At 36.9% G+C, this 15,286-nt stretch overlaps 1 protein-coding gene across 21 annotated transcripts in view; it reads left to right on the top strand.

Moving 5' to 3' along the window:
- The window catches only part of DST (dystonin), a 486,601-nt gene that overhangs the window by 390,692 nt on the left and 80,623 nt on the right, over nucleotides 1–15,286 (top strand). For all 21 annotated transcript variants that reach the window (XM_073006092.1, XM_073006096.1, XM_073006083.1 and 18 more), the window contains one exon: nucleotides 542–2,013. In XM_073006092.1, coding sequence (XP_072862193.1) covers nucleotides 542–2,013 — 1,472 coding nt within the window. The remainder of the gene's footprint in view (nucleotides 1–541; nucleotides 2,014–15,286) is intronic.

Here is a 15,286-nt window from a genome sequence, read left to right as displayed (position 1 = left end):
TCGGGAGACTGAGGCAGGAGAATGGCGTGAACCCAGGAGGCAGAGCTTGCAGTGAGCCGAGATCGTGCCACTACACTCCAGCCTGGGCGACAGAGTGAGACTGCCTCAAAAAAAAAAAAAAAAAAAAGGCATAGACATGAAAAAGTCATATTTGATAAGAGATGGATTATTTATCAACATAATTGAGAACTTGGCCGTCATCACTTCTCCATACTAGAATAGAGAAGACACCAGCACAGCAGATGATATGTGGCGTGGCCACTCCCTGCACCTTGACGCATTTTTACTTATTTCCTTATTCTTTGTTTTCCCCTCTCATCTGTCTCCTGCATCTTTTCTTGATTGTGTATTTTCTTGTGCCTACCTCTTACCTCTTTTCCCCTTTGTCAATATCTTAAGTTCACTTGTAGTTCTTATAGTCAATGCTAAAAGCCCTTGCTTTTCAACAATTCTATATATTCAGAGATTTTTATTTTGGCTTTTCATAGATTAAATTAACATTTTGATATAAAATAAACATATCTTGTAATTTTATTCCTAGAGAGTCACGTCCAGCACCTTCAGTCAGCCTGTGCAAGCTCTCATCAATTTCAGCAAATGTCTAGAGATTTTCAGGCTTGGCTAGATACAAAGAAAGAAGAGCAAAACAAGTCTCATCCAATATCCGCCAAACTCAACGTCTTGGAGTCATTAATTAAAGATCATAAAGACTTTAGTAAAACTTTGACTGCTCAGTCTCATATTTATGAAAAAACCATTGCAGAAGGTGAAAATCTGTTATTAAAAACACAAGGGTCTGAGAAGGCAGCCTTACAGTTACAGCTTAATACAATTAAAACCAATTGGGATACATTTAATAAGCAGGTGAAAGAAAGAGAAAACAAGTTAAAAGATTCATGGGAAAAAGCCCTTAAGTATAAAGAGCAAGTAGAGACTCTCCGGCCATGGATAGACAAATGCCAAAACAACCTGGAGGAAATAAAATTTTGCTTGGATCCTGCTGAAGGAGAGAATTCTATTGCCAAGTTAAAGTCTCTGCAGAAGGAAATGGACCAACACTTTGGTATGGTAGAATTACTGAACAACACAGCCAATAGCTTGCTCAGTGTCTGTGAGATAGATAAAGAAGTTGTTACAGATGAGAATAAGTCACTGATCCAGAAGGTGGACATGGTCACTGAACAACTTCACAGTAAGAAATTCTCTCTAGAGAACATGGCTCAGAAGTTTAAAGAATTTCAAGAAGTTTCCAAAGAATCTAAAAGGCAGCTTCACTGTGCAAAGGAGCAGCTAGATATCCATGATTCCCTGGGACCCCAGGCTTACAGTAACAAATACCTGACCATGTTGCAGACTCAGCAGAAATCACTTCAGGCCTTGAAGCAGCAGGTAGATTTGGCTAAAAGACTTGCACAGGACCTTGTGGTAGAGGCCTCAGACTCAAAGGGAACCTCTGATGTTTTATTACAAGCGGAAACCATAGCTCAAGAGCATAGTGCACTAAGTCAGCAGGTTGATGAAAAGTGTTCTTTCTTAGAAACCAAGCTTCAGGGCATTGGGCATTTCCAGAATACCATTCGAGAAATGTTTTCTCAGTTTGCAGAGTTTGATGATGAACTGGATAGCATGGCTCCAGTGGGGAGAGATGCAGAAACATTGCAAAAGCAAAAGGAAACTATAAAAGCCTTTCTAAAGAAACTAGAAGCCCTCATAGCAAGCAACGACAATGCCAATAAAACCTGCAAGATGATGTTAGCCACAGAAGAAACCTCTCCTGACCTTGTTGGAATCAAAAGGGACTTGGAGGCCTTAAGCAAACAATGCAACAAGTTACTGGACCGAGCCCAAGCCAGAGAAGAGCAGGTTGAAGGGACAATTAAGCGTCTTGAAGAATTTTACAGCAAATTGAAAGAATTCTCTACTCTGCTCCAGAAAGCCGAAGAACATGAAGAGTCACAAGGTCCTGTTGGCATGGAAACGGAGACAATTAATCAGCAGCTTGAGGTGTTCAAGGTAGGGAACTGTCCATTTTTATGAAGTGTTTTTATTGTCAATGAAGTTTCTAATTTGTACAGAAAGGAGATTGCCTATTTCGTAGAACCTTCTAGTAATGATTGTCATACAATATTTGAGCCGGAATGAGCATATATGGAAGTAACACCCAGACAGGTGGGGCAGTTACAAGGCTACTAGTGATTTGGGCCTTTGTGGAATAAGGCCTGAGATAAAATCAGATCAAAGGGTGCTTGGCAAAGTTCCAGGCAAGCCAGGAACTGACATCATAGGGTCCATTTCTGAAGCCATTCACAATTGCCATCCGTGGTGACTGGGGCTGTGGTTTGAACTCTATTGCAGATGTTTATCTCCCAGCATTTTCTTCAGTGGTAAATTACCATCTTTTCTGCCCTTTCTTTTTATAACTGTCTTCTCATCCTTCTTAATTTAATTTCTTCCACAGACATTTTTCTTCTAAAAGCTCATATTTTTAAAGGCAATATGGAGTTCCATGTTGTAATCTGTTTCATTACACAAAGATCTTAGGCTCGTGCCCCAGAGGATTAGAGGTGAATTTTTTTTTTATTGCATGATATAAGCTCCTCAGTGCCAAGAAATAACTGCCACTCAACAGTGATCAGTGACACTTAATGAATGAAACATTTGATAAAAATGGTGGGCCAGTTTCCATGACATTGGATTTGGCCTTATTTATGATAGTGAGAACAGAAGTCACATCTGTATAGGGGACAAAGATAGGTTCATCCCTGGAAACAAAGGGTCCTAAATAGCAAGCGATTTTCTATATGGGGCTAATATAAGCCTTTAAGGTTTCACAGCTCCTGTTATATTTATGAGATGTGTTTTACTGGCAAAGATATATTGCACCATTAGTGCATAAAGAATAAACTAAGACCAAATAACAGTTTATAAAACCATAAATTATTTTCTTTGAGAAATGAGTATGAATCAAATGGACTTCCAAATTCTATGCAGTTATATTTGACATACTCTTTCATTTACTTGTCTTCGATAACATTATTTAGATGACTGAGTCTTGAAAAATAACTTCTTTTTCTTTGTATTGTGATTACTATTATGATTATTTGCAGTTTATTAAATGCCTTTGAAGCCCAGTTCCTTCAGGGCTCACAAATCTGTGATTCTGTATTTAGTTCTTGATTCTTGAAGGTGAAAGAAACATTCTTATTGTTGACTTGACCTCCTTCATTGCTCTGTCAAAATTTTATATTTCTGATTTGCAAAATGAAGATTTCATATGAGAGAATCCTCTGTTAGAAAAGCATAGTTCTGTGGCAATTGCTTCATCAAAGACTGGGAGAGATCTTGGGAGCAACTCTTCCTTTGTCAGTAAGTTTGGAATTCTCTATAGAACCCTGTCAGCACCTTAAAGATTAAATGACAGTAATCAAGCAGTGTTTATACTAATGAAATTTAACCACATTAAGTGGTTAAATTGTGAAACATGATTTCATTCGGTTTCCTGTGCATTTGTTTAGGAAAAAAAGACCTTCATTTCTCTTTGCTGCTTCTAACTACTTGTAAGACAGTGAACAAAAGTAATAGTACTGGTGCTGCTACTTGTGGGTGCCTCCCCTTTGGTCTTCCCAAGTACAGTGAAAACTGTGGCTCTTCATGTGGAGAATTGAAAGTAAGAAAAAGCAAGAGATAGGAGGAGCTTTCTCACCATTGCACTGAAAGTGTTTTGCAAACTGAAAACCCCAAACATTACCATTAATAGCTACAGTGATTGTCTTCTTTGATTGTGAAGAAATATAGAGTGATAATTTCTCCTAAAATAAACCATGTAGCATGCTGTGTTTGTTTGCTTTCAGATTATTTGGAAAGAGTTGATTGATTTTATTGAAATTCAGCAATAAAGAACAGCATGGCATACTTTCAGTATCTTGAAACCCAGTGACTTAAAAAAAAAAGTTTTCAAGTAGACCAATACTCTGCATTTAGGGTATTCCAGTGCCATAGGTTAAAAAGGACAAGAATATGATTATGGTAGCTCACACAACCACTAATTCTGTTTATCTGTGTATGTGTGTGTATATTCTTTAAAAATAGTAATTATAATAATCAATAAATCAATTTATTATGGGCTTATTATGTGTCAAGTCCTACTTTAATTTGTCTTTAATCCTGTTAACAGTCATGAGAGGTAGATGCTGTTACTATTCTCCATCTTATTATAAAGAAGCCTAGGCCCAAGGAGGTTAAGTGACTTGTCCGAGGTCACACAGATGGTGTCAGAACCTGATTCTTTTGATGAAAATGATGCAATGCTTTGTGTAAACTTTATTTGTCACCCATGTTTCACATCTAGTATTTTCTCTGGGGAATTTTCTTATCATCTTTGCTGTAGCCTAATTTAGACAGCCTGAATAGCCAGCCATTGTTCATTTTAATCCAAAATACCAAGAACACCCACTTAAGGAACATGTTCTATAAAACTAGCTGCTATGAGAAATGTGAGATAAACATGTAAAACAGTCTTAGAAACTGATGTTATGTAGGTGCTGTGATATGATAAGCGTGATGATGATAATGATGATGTTGATGGTAGTGGTTCCAGTGATCACCACTACTGCTGCTACTGAGATGGAGCCAAACATTTCATTGTTTTAGTGATTCTTTCTTGGTTAAAGTAGTAAATTGACTTGTTTACAGTTCAGTACTTAATTTAGTTTCTGTTGGGCCTTAGACTTTTGTTAAACATTAGTTTTAACATAATTTTTAGAAAGTTTAAAAAATTTTTTAAATGGAATGATTTGTATTGAGTGAAAAGTTAGTTATAATTCCTAAAAGTAAAACAGAAAAGAAGTGAAGGACTGAGTCTGTCCTCCTTATTGACTTTGAAATACAATCTAGTTTGACATTAATCTATCTGGTAGCTTTAGTTTAACCTAACGTCACAGATAAAATCCTATAATAGTTTTTCTTAGTGCAAAATAAACTGCCTTCTGAGCAGAACTGAGAATAAAAGCTATTACCCAGTCACTCAGCAGGGGGTGCCTCATATTCACTGGGCCCATAATAGAGGATTTAAAGCAGGTTTGATAGACTTCCCCGATTCTGTTTTTCTTTCTATAGTTTAAGAAATAGTTGTTAATAGTTACTTGAGGTTTTCTTATAAAGACAAGGACAAAATTCATTCATTCATGTTTAAGATATCAACCCAAACATAATACTTAAAGCAAATGCTATTCTAAACCAAATGTCCTAACTCACTCAGTGAAAACTATTCTGAGATTCTGAAAATAGATTGGTGTTATCTTTTATGTTAGTTAGCGTGACGTTTTAAAACTATTTTGATTATATATAAGTTCTGTTGTTCATAAGTTTTTCTACTTCTAAGTACTAGTCATTGGACTAACATGTCTGAAGGGTGAGGTGTTTTCTATACTGTTGGTAAGTTAGAGTACCATTTTCCACTTACACTTCTCTATGACAGTTAAATTCTATGCACACTGTTATAAATTGCTGGAATGAATAGCAGAGCGATTCTGTTTGTCTCCAGGCAAGAAGAAAGAAACCCCTTTGGTGTTCCCTCTATCCCTACCTCCTATCTGAAGACTCCTAGCTCAAGATTATCTTCAAATCTAAACCACATTATTAAGTAACATTAATATTTCCACATTATTATTTATCAAAGACATATGTAACTGACTGTATACAAGGAATGCATCCCAGTAATTCCTATTATGTGATGAACAGCCAATCAGGTCATCTGATCATTATGAAGTAACCATTATCCCCATATTGAATGATTTAATTTCAATGAAAATCAAAGAAACTTGATGCTTTAATGAGTCCTAGCTAAATCTGTACCCTCCCCACCTCTATCTAGGCCAAGCTTGTCCAACCCATGGCCCACGGCCCACCTGTGGCCCAGGATGGCTTTGAATGTGGCCCAACACAAATTCATAGACTTTCTTAAATAACATTATGAGGTTTTTTTTGCCATTTTTTAAGGTCATCAGCTGTCATTACTGTTAGTGTATTTTATGGGTGGCCTAAAACAACTCTTCTTCCAGTGTGGCCCAGAGAAGCCAAAAGATTGGATACCCCTGATCTAGACCATTGTGAAAAATGCCTTACCTCAGAACCTGCTTACAGTTTATTTCTGGCCACTGTGTTGCTGTCCCAATTGTAATTCATTTTGTCGCCACAAATGAATACATCTCCAGTACAAGTCTCTCTGAATACGTCTTTTTATTTTCAAATGGACATGGAATTACATGGAGCAGAGGATTTTTAAGTGAAGTTGAAACTAGAGACAAAGAGCAGAACATATGTCTAATTATACTGTAATGAATTTTGTTTGGTCCAGGTGAAGGCATTGTTTAACCCACGCATTATTATTTTAATATTCGGTAAACTAAAATGCCAAGTAGCATGGGGCTAAGGAAGACAGGCAGTTTAAGCACAAATTCTTATTATGGTGTTTATCAAGTGATCCAAAAACAACCTCTGATGTCACCTTATTGAAAATCAAACTGTCCAAAAAATGCTTTAATAGTACTTTTAAAGTGTTCATATTGTTATATAGAGGTCACTGACAGATTATTCTCCATTTTTATTAAGAATGGGGAAATTAGATAAAGCTTTTTCAGAAGAGGTTTTTGTTAGGGAAAATTCCTTAATAGATTGGATTTTTGTTAATGAAGCTACTTTAGCAAAGGGGTTGCCTGTTACCTTCCTCTGGTATTTTTAATGGTGAAAATATTTCTACTATAGACACTGTAACTTGATGCATGACTTTTATAGGAAGGTCACATTATTTAATAAACCTAACGTGTTTATTGTTAAGACCAGCAAAGTGGCATTTAACAATTTTAGGAAGAAAGAATACTGCATATACTGGTCAAGAGAGAAGTCTTACTGAGGCAGAGACCACACCTAGCTATGAAGAGGTGGAGCTGATCTGCTGTGTGGTATTATTAACACCTCATATTCTTATCCACACAAACTAGGCATAACAGGTGGATGCCTTCTTTTTCACATAATACGAGGAATATACCATAATTCTCAGAAAGGGCTGTCAAAAGGGAACTTTGCAACATGGGTTCTCTTTTCAGTTTTGCCGTTAACTAATGCTACGACCCTTTATGTCACAGAGCTCCTCTTAATTTTTATTCTTTCATTTAAGATTGAGGAATTAAAGTTGGTTGTTCTGAAGGCAGTTCCAGCCAGAGATTTTATAATGTCGGATTTTTTGGTATTTGTTATTTTGTTTTGCTTTTACCTTGATAAACCTGTATCACCATTTTAGAGTGATCCAACAAAAGAGCCAAACTGTGGTATCTACTGTCATTATTATAGGCCCTCCTTTGATAAAAGGAGACCTTCGTAATGTATTTTATTAATATGGAAAGTTGCCTAAAGGTGTGTGGGAGAGAGAGAGAGACAGAGAAGAATTTGCCTTGTTATGAAATTATACACTGGTTTCTTGAAAAGAACATTTGACTGGTAAATGTTTATCTAGGTCTCTAATCATTCATTAATAACTGGAGCGGCTCAAGAACTGGATACAACAAGAAAATGTCTGTGCTCACAGATCCTGTTCTCACATCTCTCTCCAGTTATCTTCATTTCAAGCTTTATTTCTTTTGTCAATATTTTAATATGAAAAGTATTTCCATATTTTGTTTGGTTTTTGTTTCTCTGAAGAAAATTGAATAGGGCCATTAACATGTTAGTTGCTTCTGCTTGCTGGATAGCTTTTCTTTAAATGAACTTTTTGACATTTTATTTATATATATATATACACACATATAAAATATGTGAAATATGTATATATTTATATATATATAAATATGTGAAATATGTATATATTTCAATTAAGATTTATATATAGAATCATCTTCTGTTACACAGAATTTTTTTTCACTGTTACCAGAAAACCTCATTGAAGATATGGGAAAGGCATAGTCTTAGTATTGTTGTGACTTAAGGAAGAAGAGCAAGTGCTCATTAAAGATATTAACTAAGGTTCACATCAAGATAAACTCCTGTCAAGATCAGTCCGTGAACTCTTGTTTTTAAATCGGTGTACTTTAGAGTCAGAACATTCTACTTTCCTCTAAATATAAACTATATTCCCAGGAAATAAGTAGTTATTGCCCATTCATATGATGTATATCTTTGGAAACCTTTAGCCATTTATGTGAAGAAATTTAATAGTTTGAAAACTCAAAATATAGTATGCTTTCAGTTTTCATTAGCTAATGGCATATTTGTTTTAGAAAGAACAATTGTTGCTCTTAATGCCTGTTTTTGTACTTGCAGCACAAAACGCATATCCCTTGTTTGACTTCTAATCCTGATTTCAAGAGCTATCAGGCCAAGAGTTATTTCATGGATAATAGTGCATTTACTTACATAGATATTTGTCACTTACTGTGCATTGAACTTAATACCTCCAATCCTTCAAGCCTAAAACCTCCATGTTTCGGCTGATAAAATTGGTCTTTTCTATGAGTAAATAATATATAAATAATAATAATAAATGTGAATGATAAAACTTTTCTATGATGTACATTGTTGCACTTAGTGGGAAGATTTTTCAGGGACTTTCCTTTTAAAAGATTTAATTAAACTTTAGGAATATAAAATGAGAAAATGTTACTGTTTTGCTTATAATTCAGTTAGTAGTGTGTACTTTTCTGAAATCATTTGCTTTAGTAGATGGTTTAGCTGGATTATATCTAGTAGGCTACATAAAGTAAGTAAAGCTAAATTTTGAAAACAGCATTATGATTTCTGTATTATGAAATAATAGTGTATGCTGTTTTTCAGGAAAGCTTTACTTACCTTATTATATATTTCTCTCATTATGAAAATGTGAGGGGGCTGGGCACAGTGACTCATGCCTGTAATCCCAGCACTTTGGGAGACCAAGGCAGGAGGACTGCTTGAGCCCAGCTGTTCAGGACCATCCTGGGCAACAGAGTGAGACCCTATCTCCACAAAAAGTTTTTTAAATTAGCCAGGTGTAGTGGTGCACACCTGTACCTGGGAGGCTGAGACAGGAGGATCACATGAGCCCAAGAGGTCAAGGCTGCAGTGAACTGTGATCATGCCACTGCATTTCAGCCTGGGCGACAGAGCAAGACCTTGTCTCAGAAAAAAAGAAAATGTGAGGGATCTAGATGTCATGATTAATATTTAACATGGTTTAGTATATCTTGATTTTATTAACATTAGAGACTATCACATTTATAGTAGCTGTCTAAACCAAATTTTTGGGGAAAAATAAACCAGTCCGTTTCTGCTCTGTATATCAGCTCTTACATGTCATCCAGGTAAGACTTTGGAATGTGATTTCAAGTAACAAAGATATATGTAAATTATTGTCACAAATTTTAATCAATATAAAAATTAGTTCAATAAAAAAGGAATTTAGATGTTAAATAAATGGTATATACTTGAACATAATTAACTAGGGAATATTTTCCCATAGCACTGTTTACTTCCAAAGTGTGTCATGGCCATTTTCTCATTCACATTCCCACTCCAGTGTAAGTGGTGTAAGGACAGTGGTGGCTTTGTCTTCACAACATCATTTTTCCAGTGCTTACCATGTTGTTTGGCAGACAGTGAGCACTATTTTTTTGAATCACTTAATTTATGAATGAATTATCTGTGCAGTTTTAAAATGTACTACCCACCTCAAATGTGAGGTTATGTGTTGCTCCTCTTAGCTTTTCATAAGCCTAGAATAATATTGTGCTGATGATTCAGAGTTAGAGTCTAAGGTGGACTGAATTAGAGCCATTCTTTATTATGAAAAGTTCTGTAAGGACCTTAGAGTGTTTAGAGAAAGGCACTCATACAGATTTCAAAGAAACTTTATTACTCATATTGCCATGAATAAGTAGTTTTCTAGGCTTACATATCAAGAGAGCTGCAGTTGGGAGTAAGACTCTTGGTCTCTACTATTTCCCAGCCTAGTGCCCAATCCACTGTTCAAGCCTGGTAACTATGAGACCATTTTTCTTTCTCTTATCAGTGCCTTATTACAGCCTGTGCGCTTCAACACCACAGAATCAGGTGCTTGTTGAAATATTTCATGTCTTGAACATGACAGATTGCCACTGATATTGTGATGTTGATGGATATTTTTAATTCTCTCTTTTTCTGTATAGTCATATATATAGTCAATGATGGCCACATACTGAGTTGCATCTAATAATCTAATAATTGTTGAATGGATGAGTTACCGATAGAGTTTTCATTATGAAAAGATTTTTTTTTTTTTTTTTTTTGAAGATTCAACTCAGGTTTATAGAATGAATATTGAGATAATGTTTTCTCATTAAAGGCACAAAAGTTTCCTCCACATCTTTTCTGTAAAATTAACAAAGAAAGTATAAAGTCTTTACTAGAACTGCCTTCTTCATTTGGAGTGAGCACAGTTTTGTTCATGTTCAAATGATTATTTTGTGAGACTGAAGAAAGACCACTTCATTTGTAACTCTGATACTCTGACGATGTTTCTTATTTTGTAAAATAGAGAATGTTTAGATTTTATTTAAATAAAACTATTAATTTTCCTACAAAGACTAAGAGTTGGCTTGCTGAATTTATTTTCAAACAGTATTTTTAAAAGGGTGTTCAGTAGATAAAAATCTGTGGAGGTGATTTTGTTTATTAAAATAAATATCTGGAGTCAGTGAGTACCACTCTTGGGCCTTGTGTTAACCTCAAGAGTACTGTATGGTAATTAGTAACTACTAATATTCATGTCAGCAGTGCTGAGAGCCCCTCACTGGTAGGAATACTTTACTCTGGAGAACAGTTAGATTTGAACTTGGGCTTCAAAAAGGAACGGCAAAACACTCTCAACTTCAAAGTGATCTGCACTTTGCATCGCAGATGCTGCTGAAGCATCAGATTCTTCAGTGTAAAAGTGTGGTTTCAACTGAAGGATAGGGACCTGTGTAGCCCCCCTTTTCCCATTTAGTATTCAAATGAGTGCCGTCTCCGGACTTTCACAAAATAATTTCTTCGCGGATCTCCCGGTGCCAGGTTCTGCCTCCGCAAGTACTACGGATCCCTTCCCATTTTGAAGTAGTCGGCCGGGTTTCCGCGGTCTTTGAACCCAAGCTGCCCCTCTCCCCAGTCGCCGGACTCGGCCTGCTTTGCGCTGATGTCACCACAAGCTGTTGCATTGCAGCCTCTCGGCTTCGAGGTACCTCCCACTGAAACCGCTCGCCGACTCCCGGGAAGAAGCGAAGAGTCAGAGGAAAGATGACTGCAAAGTTAAGTCACGGGAGGGCGTAGCACCGAAGTGGTAGAGAGCTGCGGCGGCTCCGGAACGCCCGGCAGGCCCAGGGACGCAGCAGATGGTGCCTGAAGAGAAAGGGCGTTGCTGCAAGAGCCCTGGCTGGAGAGGATGCCTGCCCGGCACCGTGCTGCCCTAAAGAGCCGCGGACAGCGCCGGAGCTCCCTTGCGGAGTTCTCTTTCTGCTGCCTCCACCGCCGCCGTCTCTAGCCCCAGCTGAAATGAAGGCCACACTGTGGCCACAGAACTTGGTTCAGTTTCAAAGGCTAGTGTAGTCCCTGGGTTTTCTGCTGAATGTGAATTACGCTGCCTGTGCCTTAGAGGAAGCCGCGGAGCTCTTCGTTGCTGCAATTGCCTCAGGTGGAATAAGCCTTCCTAAGGAGGACCAGATAAGAATCTTTGGAAATGGCTTTTTTTTTTTTTTCTTTTGAAGCTTAATAGTACACCATACTTTCTGTTTACTTTAAACGGTTGCTGGATTGTACTGCCCTGGGTGTCTAAATGTCTGGTGTTTTTTTTCTTCCTTTGAGTACTTCTGAATAGCATTGAAGAAGCTTAAAACAGGAAGAAAACCTGCCTTTTCAATCAAGTTTATTTATAGCTACTCCCCCCTCCAAAAAAAAAAGTAAAAGAAAAATGTAACTTTCTCATAACGTTAGACTTATTTTTCTCTGAAGATTTGTTCTTTGCCTTGATGTGAACAATACCAGGTCCCTGTGTTTGTCTTTTAAATTTCTGGAGCATGGTTTATTTACTAGAATGGTGGAGTTCTGCAAGCCATCTTTAAGTGGATTACAGTTAACTAGAGCTCTGCCGAAATTAACATTCATCCTGTTAAAATGCTTGCTCATTTGGAAATTTTAATCTGGAAATATCAGAGTAAAAAGGGAAATGGACTGACAATGGAATGTTCTGAGTGTTTGAGCCACTGTTAAGTGTGTGTTTATTTTCTGTATTTTGGAGTGTGTGAACGGGAACTTTGGGAGCTGGGAAAGGTGGACAAAGGAGATTTTTTGTTCTCTGTTATTGATGCACTTTATTGTTTAGAATCATCCTGAAATCAACCAGGTAAAAGGATAATTGCATTTTTACTGATGCACTGCTGATGACCTTAAACACCTCATACATTATGACATATATTATTTGAGCATGTGTCTTTATGCTGAAGACACTTCATAGCTCTGTTCAGAAGTATACTTTCTTGAAAGATGCTTTATCTTATTTCTTATTATCTGTGTCAAGAGCTGCAATATTTGTTTTAACTATCTGCAAAATGGGGAAGCCACTCAGCAGACCAGACTGTTTACGTCAGAATCCCCCATGTGTAGGGAAGGGTGAAGAAGAGGAGGACCTAAATATCGAAGACTGTTACGTCCCACAGCGGTCAATCTATGATACTGTTAGACTAAATGAACAGATAGACTCTGGTTCAAAAGGTAGTCTATCTTCCAGGCATTTTACAGATCGAACTTTACCCTACAGTCACAGAACACTGGATGTTAGTTCTTTATGCTCTAATGGTGCCCTTACTTCTTCCAGTGTATTTGAGCTGAGAGGTCGGGAAGCTAACAAACTAGATGAAAAGATGATCTTTGATGCACTCAAACTAAATAGTGATATCATTCGAACCACAGGATTACCTAAAGCCAAATCTCATGCAGAAAAGAAAGAGCATAGACGGTCATGGCGAATGTTTGTCCCAACCAATTTTATGGATTATGCAAACAAAAGTGAAAGCTCTTTTGTTGAACCTACTGATATGTCAGATGCTGTTACCAAGGCCAGCAAGTGCAGATGGGGTACTAATTCTCTCACTTCGGAGGAGGATGACTCTGGTTTATGTAGCCCTCCAGCAGAGAGGGAAGAAAAACAGGGCATTTTAACTGGAGACCAGTCACGAATTAGAAGTTTGTCTTCTGCTGAAGATATTCATGTAACAGACCAATACAGACCTTTTTTTTCTGTTAATTCCATTAGCGAACAGAAAATCCCACTGCTTTCATGTCAAAGTGCCCACCCTGATGAAAATTTCAAAATGATTTTACATGTTTCTCCACTAGAGGAAGCAAAACATGTAAATGGTCGAAGGGAAATCCACGATGAAAATTGTTGCCTGCGGAATAATTTGCAAGAGAGCCCTGTGAAGTGTGACCCATTAATTATGCCAAGAAATAGAGAAAATGAATATATTTTTAACCTTGGAGAAGAGGACAAAACATACGGACCAGGAGAATCCCAGATCGCGGCACAAAGTAGGGAACTCTTGAAGGATTCCCCTCAAGATTTACATCTCTCTCACACAGATCTAGGGGAGAGTGATGTAGATTGTGGTAGCACCAACGTAGTAGAAAATGTGACACTTTTGACACAATATGATTCAGGAGAATGTAATATTGCATCTAAAGAGGAAGTGGAGGCTCCTCTTTCTGCCCAGGAGAGCGAAATGCTATATAAGAAGTCCTCCCTGAAATTCATACCAGCAAGAAAGAAAGCAGCACCCAGAAAAACAGGGTCCCAGGCAGGAATACTGGACACTGTCTGCAATGGCTTTCAGTTGGTTCAGGTAATTCATGGAAATAGGAAACTCTGCAGTGTCCAAAGTTTGTGGTTCTGCTAAAAGTTTGTGGTTATGTTTCAGAGTGGTCACTAGTGTTTCTAATAATAATCAAATCCACACTTGTTTTGGGGGTTTGACTAGCACCCTGCAAGATGCCACATATTGATAAATTGATCATTATAACAAATTAATAGGGACTGTTTTGGAGAAGAATTGTTATTCCCAGCTGTTCAGGGTCCTGTTATTGATTGTGCAGAAGGTGACCATTCCCCTTCATGTAGAAGGCCTCCACTGTGAATATGTTAATGTTAGGCTTTTATACAAAGTGTGGTAAAGACACTACCATTTAAGGACTATTATATTGGATTTATTAAGTTTGAACCAGCTTAGTCATGAAGGTACAAACAGTAACATATTGTTATGGTCTGCAAAGTACTCTATCCACATTAAGGAGCTTTTTTAATACGTTGAAAAATTTCTCTCAGGAGCTCTGCATATGAAATTAGAGTTAGTATGCTGTACTTTGCAGGCATTATAGCTCCCAACTTTTTGTGAGTGGTGAATGAGGTAAGAAAGTAAAGGGTGCAGGCTTGTAATAAGTAGAGGTTGTTTGTCAAGTCTGTAATTTTTTTCTTCCCACTCAGATTGAAGTTCAGCTATTTTGGTACTTTTACTAAACTCTTCTGGTAAACTTTGCCTCAGAGGTTATTTTATTTTAAACTTCTCTTCATGCTTGTGTGCTATGGGTTAGATTAGGGGGAAAGTCTCTCTTCATAGGTATTTTGTTAACATTGAGAGATGAAGAACTTAGACAATATCAAAACAGTTCCTCTTCTCAGTCTGTGAAATAATTGTTCTTGTTAGTTATGCCCTTTTCTTAGGCATGCAGTAAATGGCATGCTAATTTAAAAGCTTAGCAAATTAACTTTTTTCTGTAAAGGATATTTCAGTTTATTTGTGGAAAACAATTTAAATCTTGGAGTATATACTCTTTAGTAGTTATCTTTTTAAATCGTTTGTATATTTTTGGTGGCACTTTAGAAAATTATCAAATTTACCTACATCTGCTCTGATATATGCCCCTGAAATTAATTTAAAACCAAGATCAGAGGTTAAGGCAATTTAATAGAACATTATTATTACCCTTTTGTCCTGAAAACTATATAAGAGGGAAAATAAAATGTTTCCTTGAATCTTTATTTACAAGTTCCTGGAATTTAAAAGGTAGCAGTTTTTGTACACCCCCACCCCCCATCCCCACTAAGTAGTAAAACGTATCCAAAGCTATTAGTCCTAGAAGTTATAACTTAGAAAGTGGTATGGAAATGAAATTGAATTATAATGCCAAATTCTATCTTTAACACTTTGTTGCCAAGTTTCTGTTTACATATTTGATAAATTTTACCTTTTTGCAAAAT

The sequence above is a fragment of the Chlorocebus sabaeus genome, chromosome 17, assembly GCF_047675955.1.
Source record: "Chlorocebus sabaeus isolate Y175 chromosome 17, mChlSab1.0.hap1, whole genome shotgun sequence".
Classification (NCBI taxonomy): domain Eukaryota; kingdom Metazoa; phylum Chordata; class Mammalia; order Primates; family Cercopithecidae; genus Chlorocebus; species Chlorocebus sabaeus.
The sequence above is the reverse complement of the archived record's forward strand: the minus strand, read 5'-3'. Positions and strand labels throughout refer to the sequence as shown.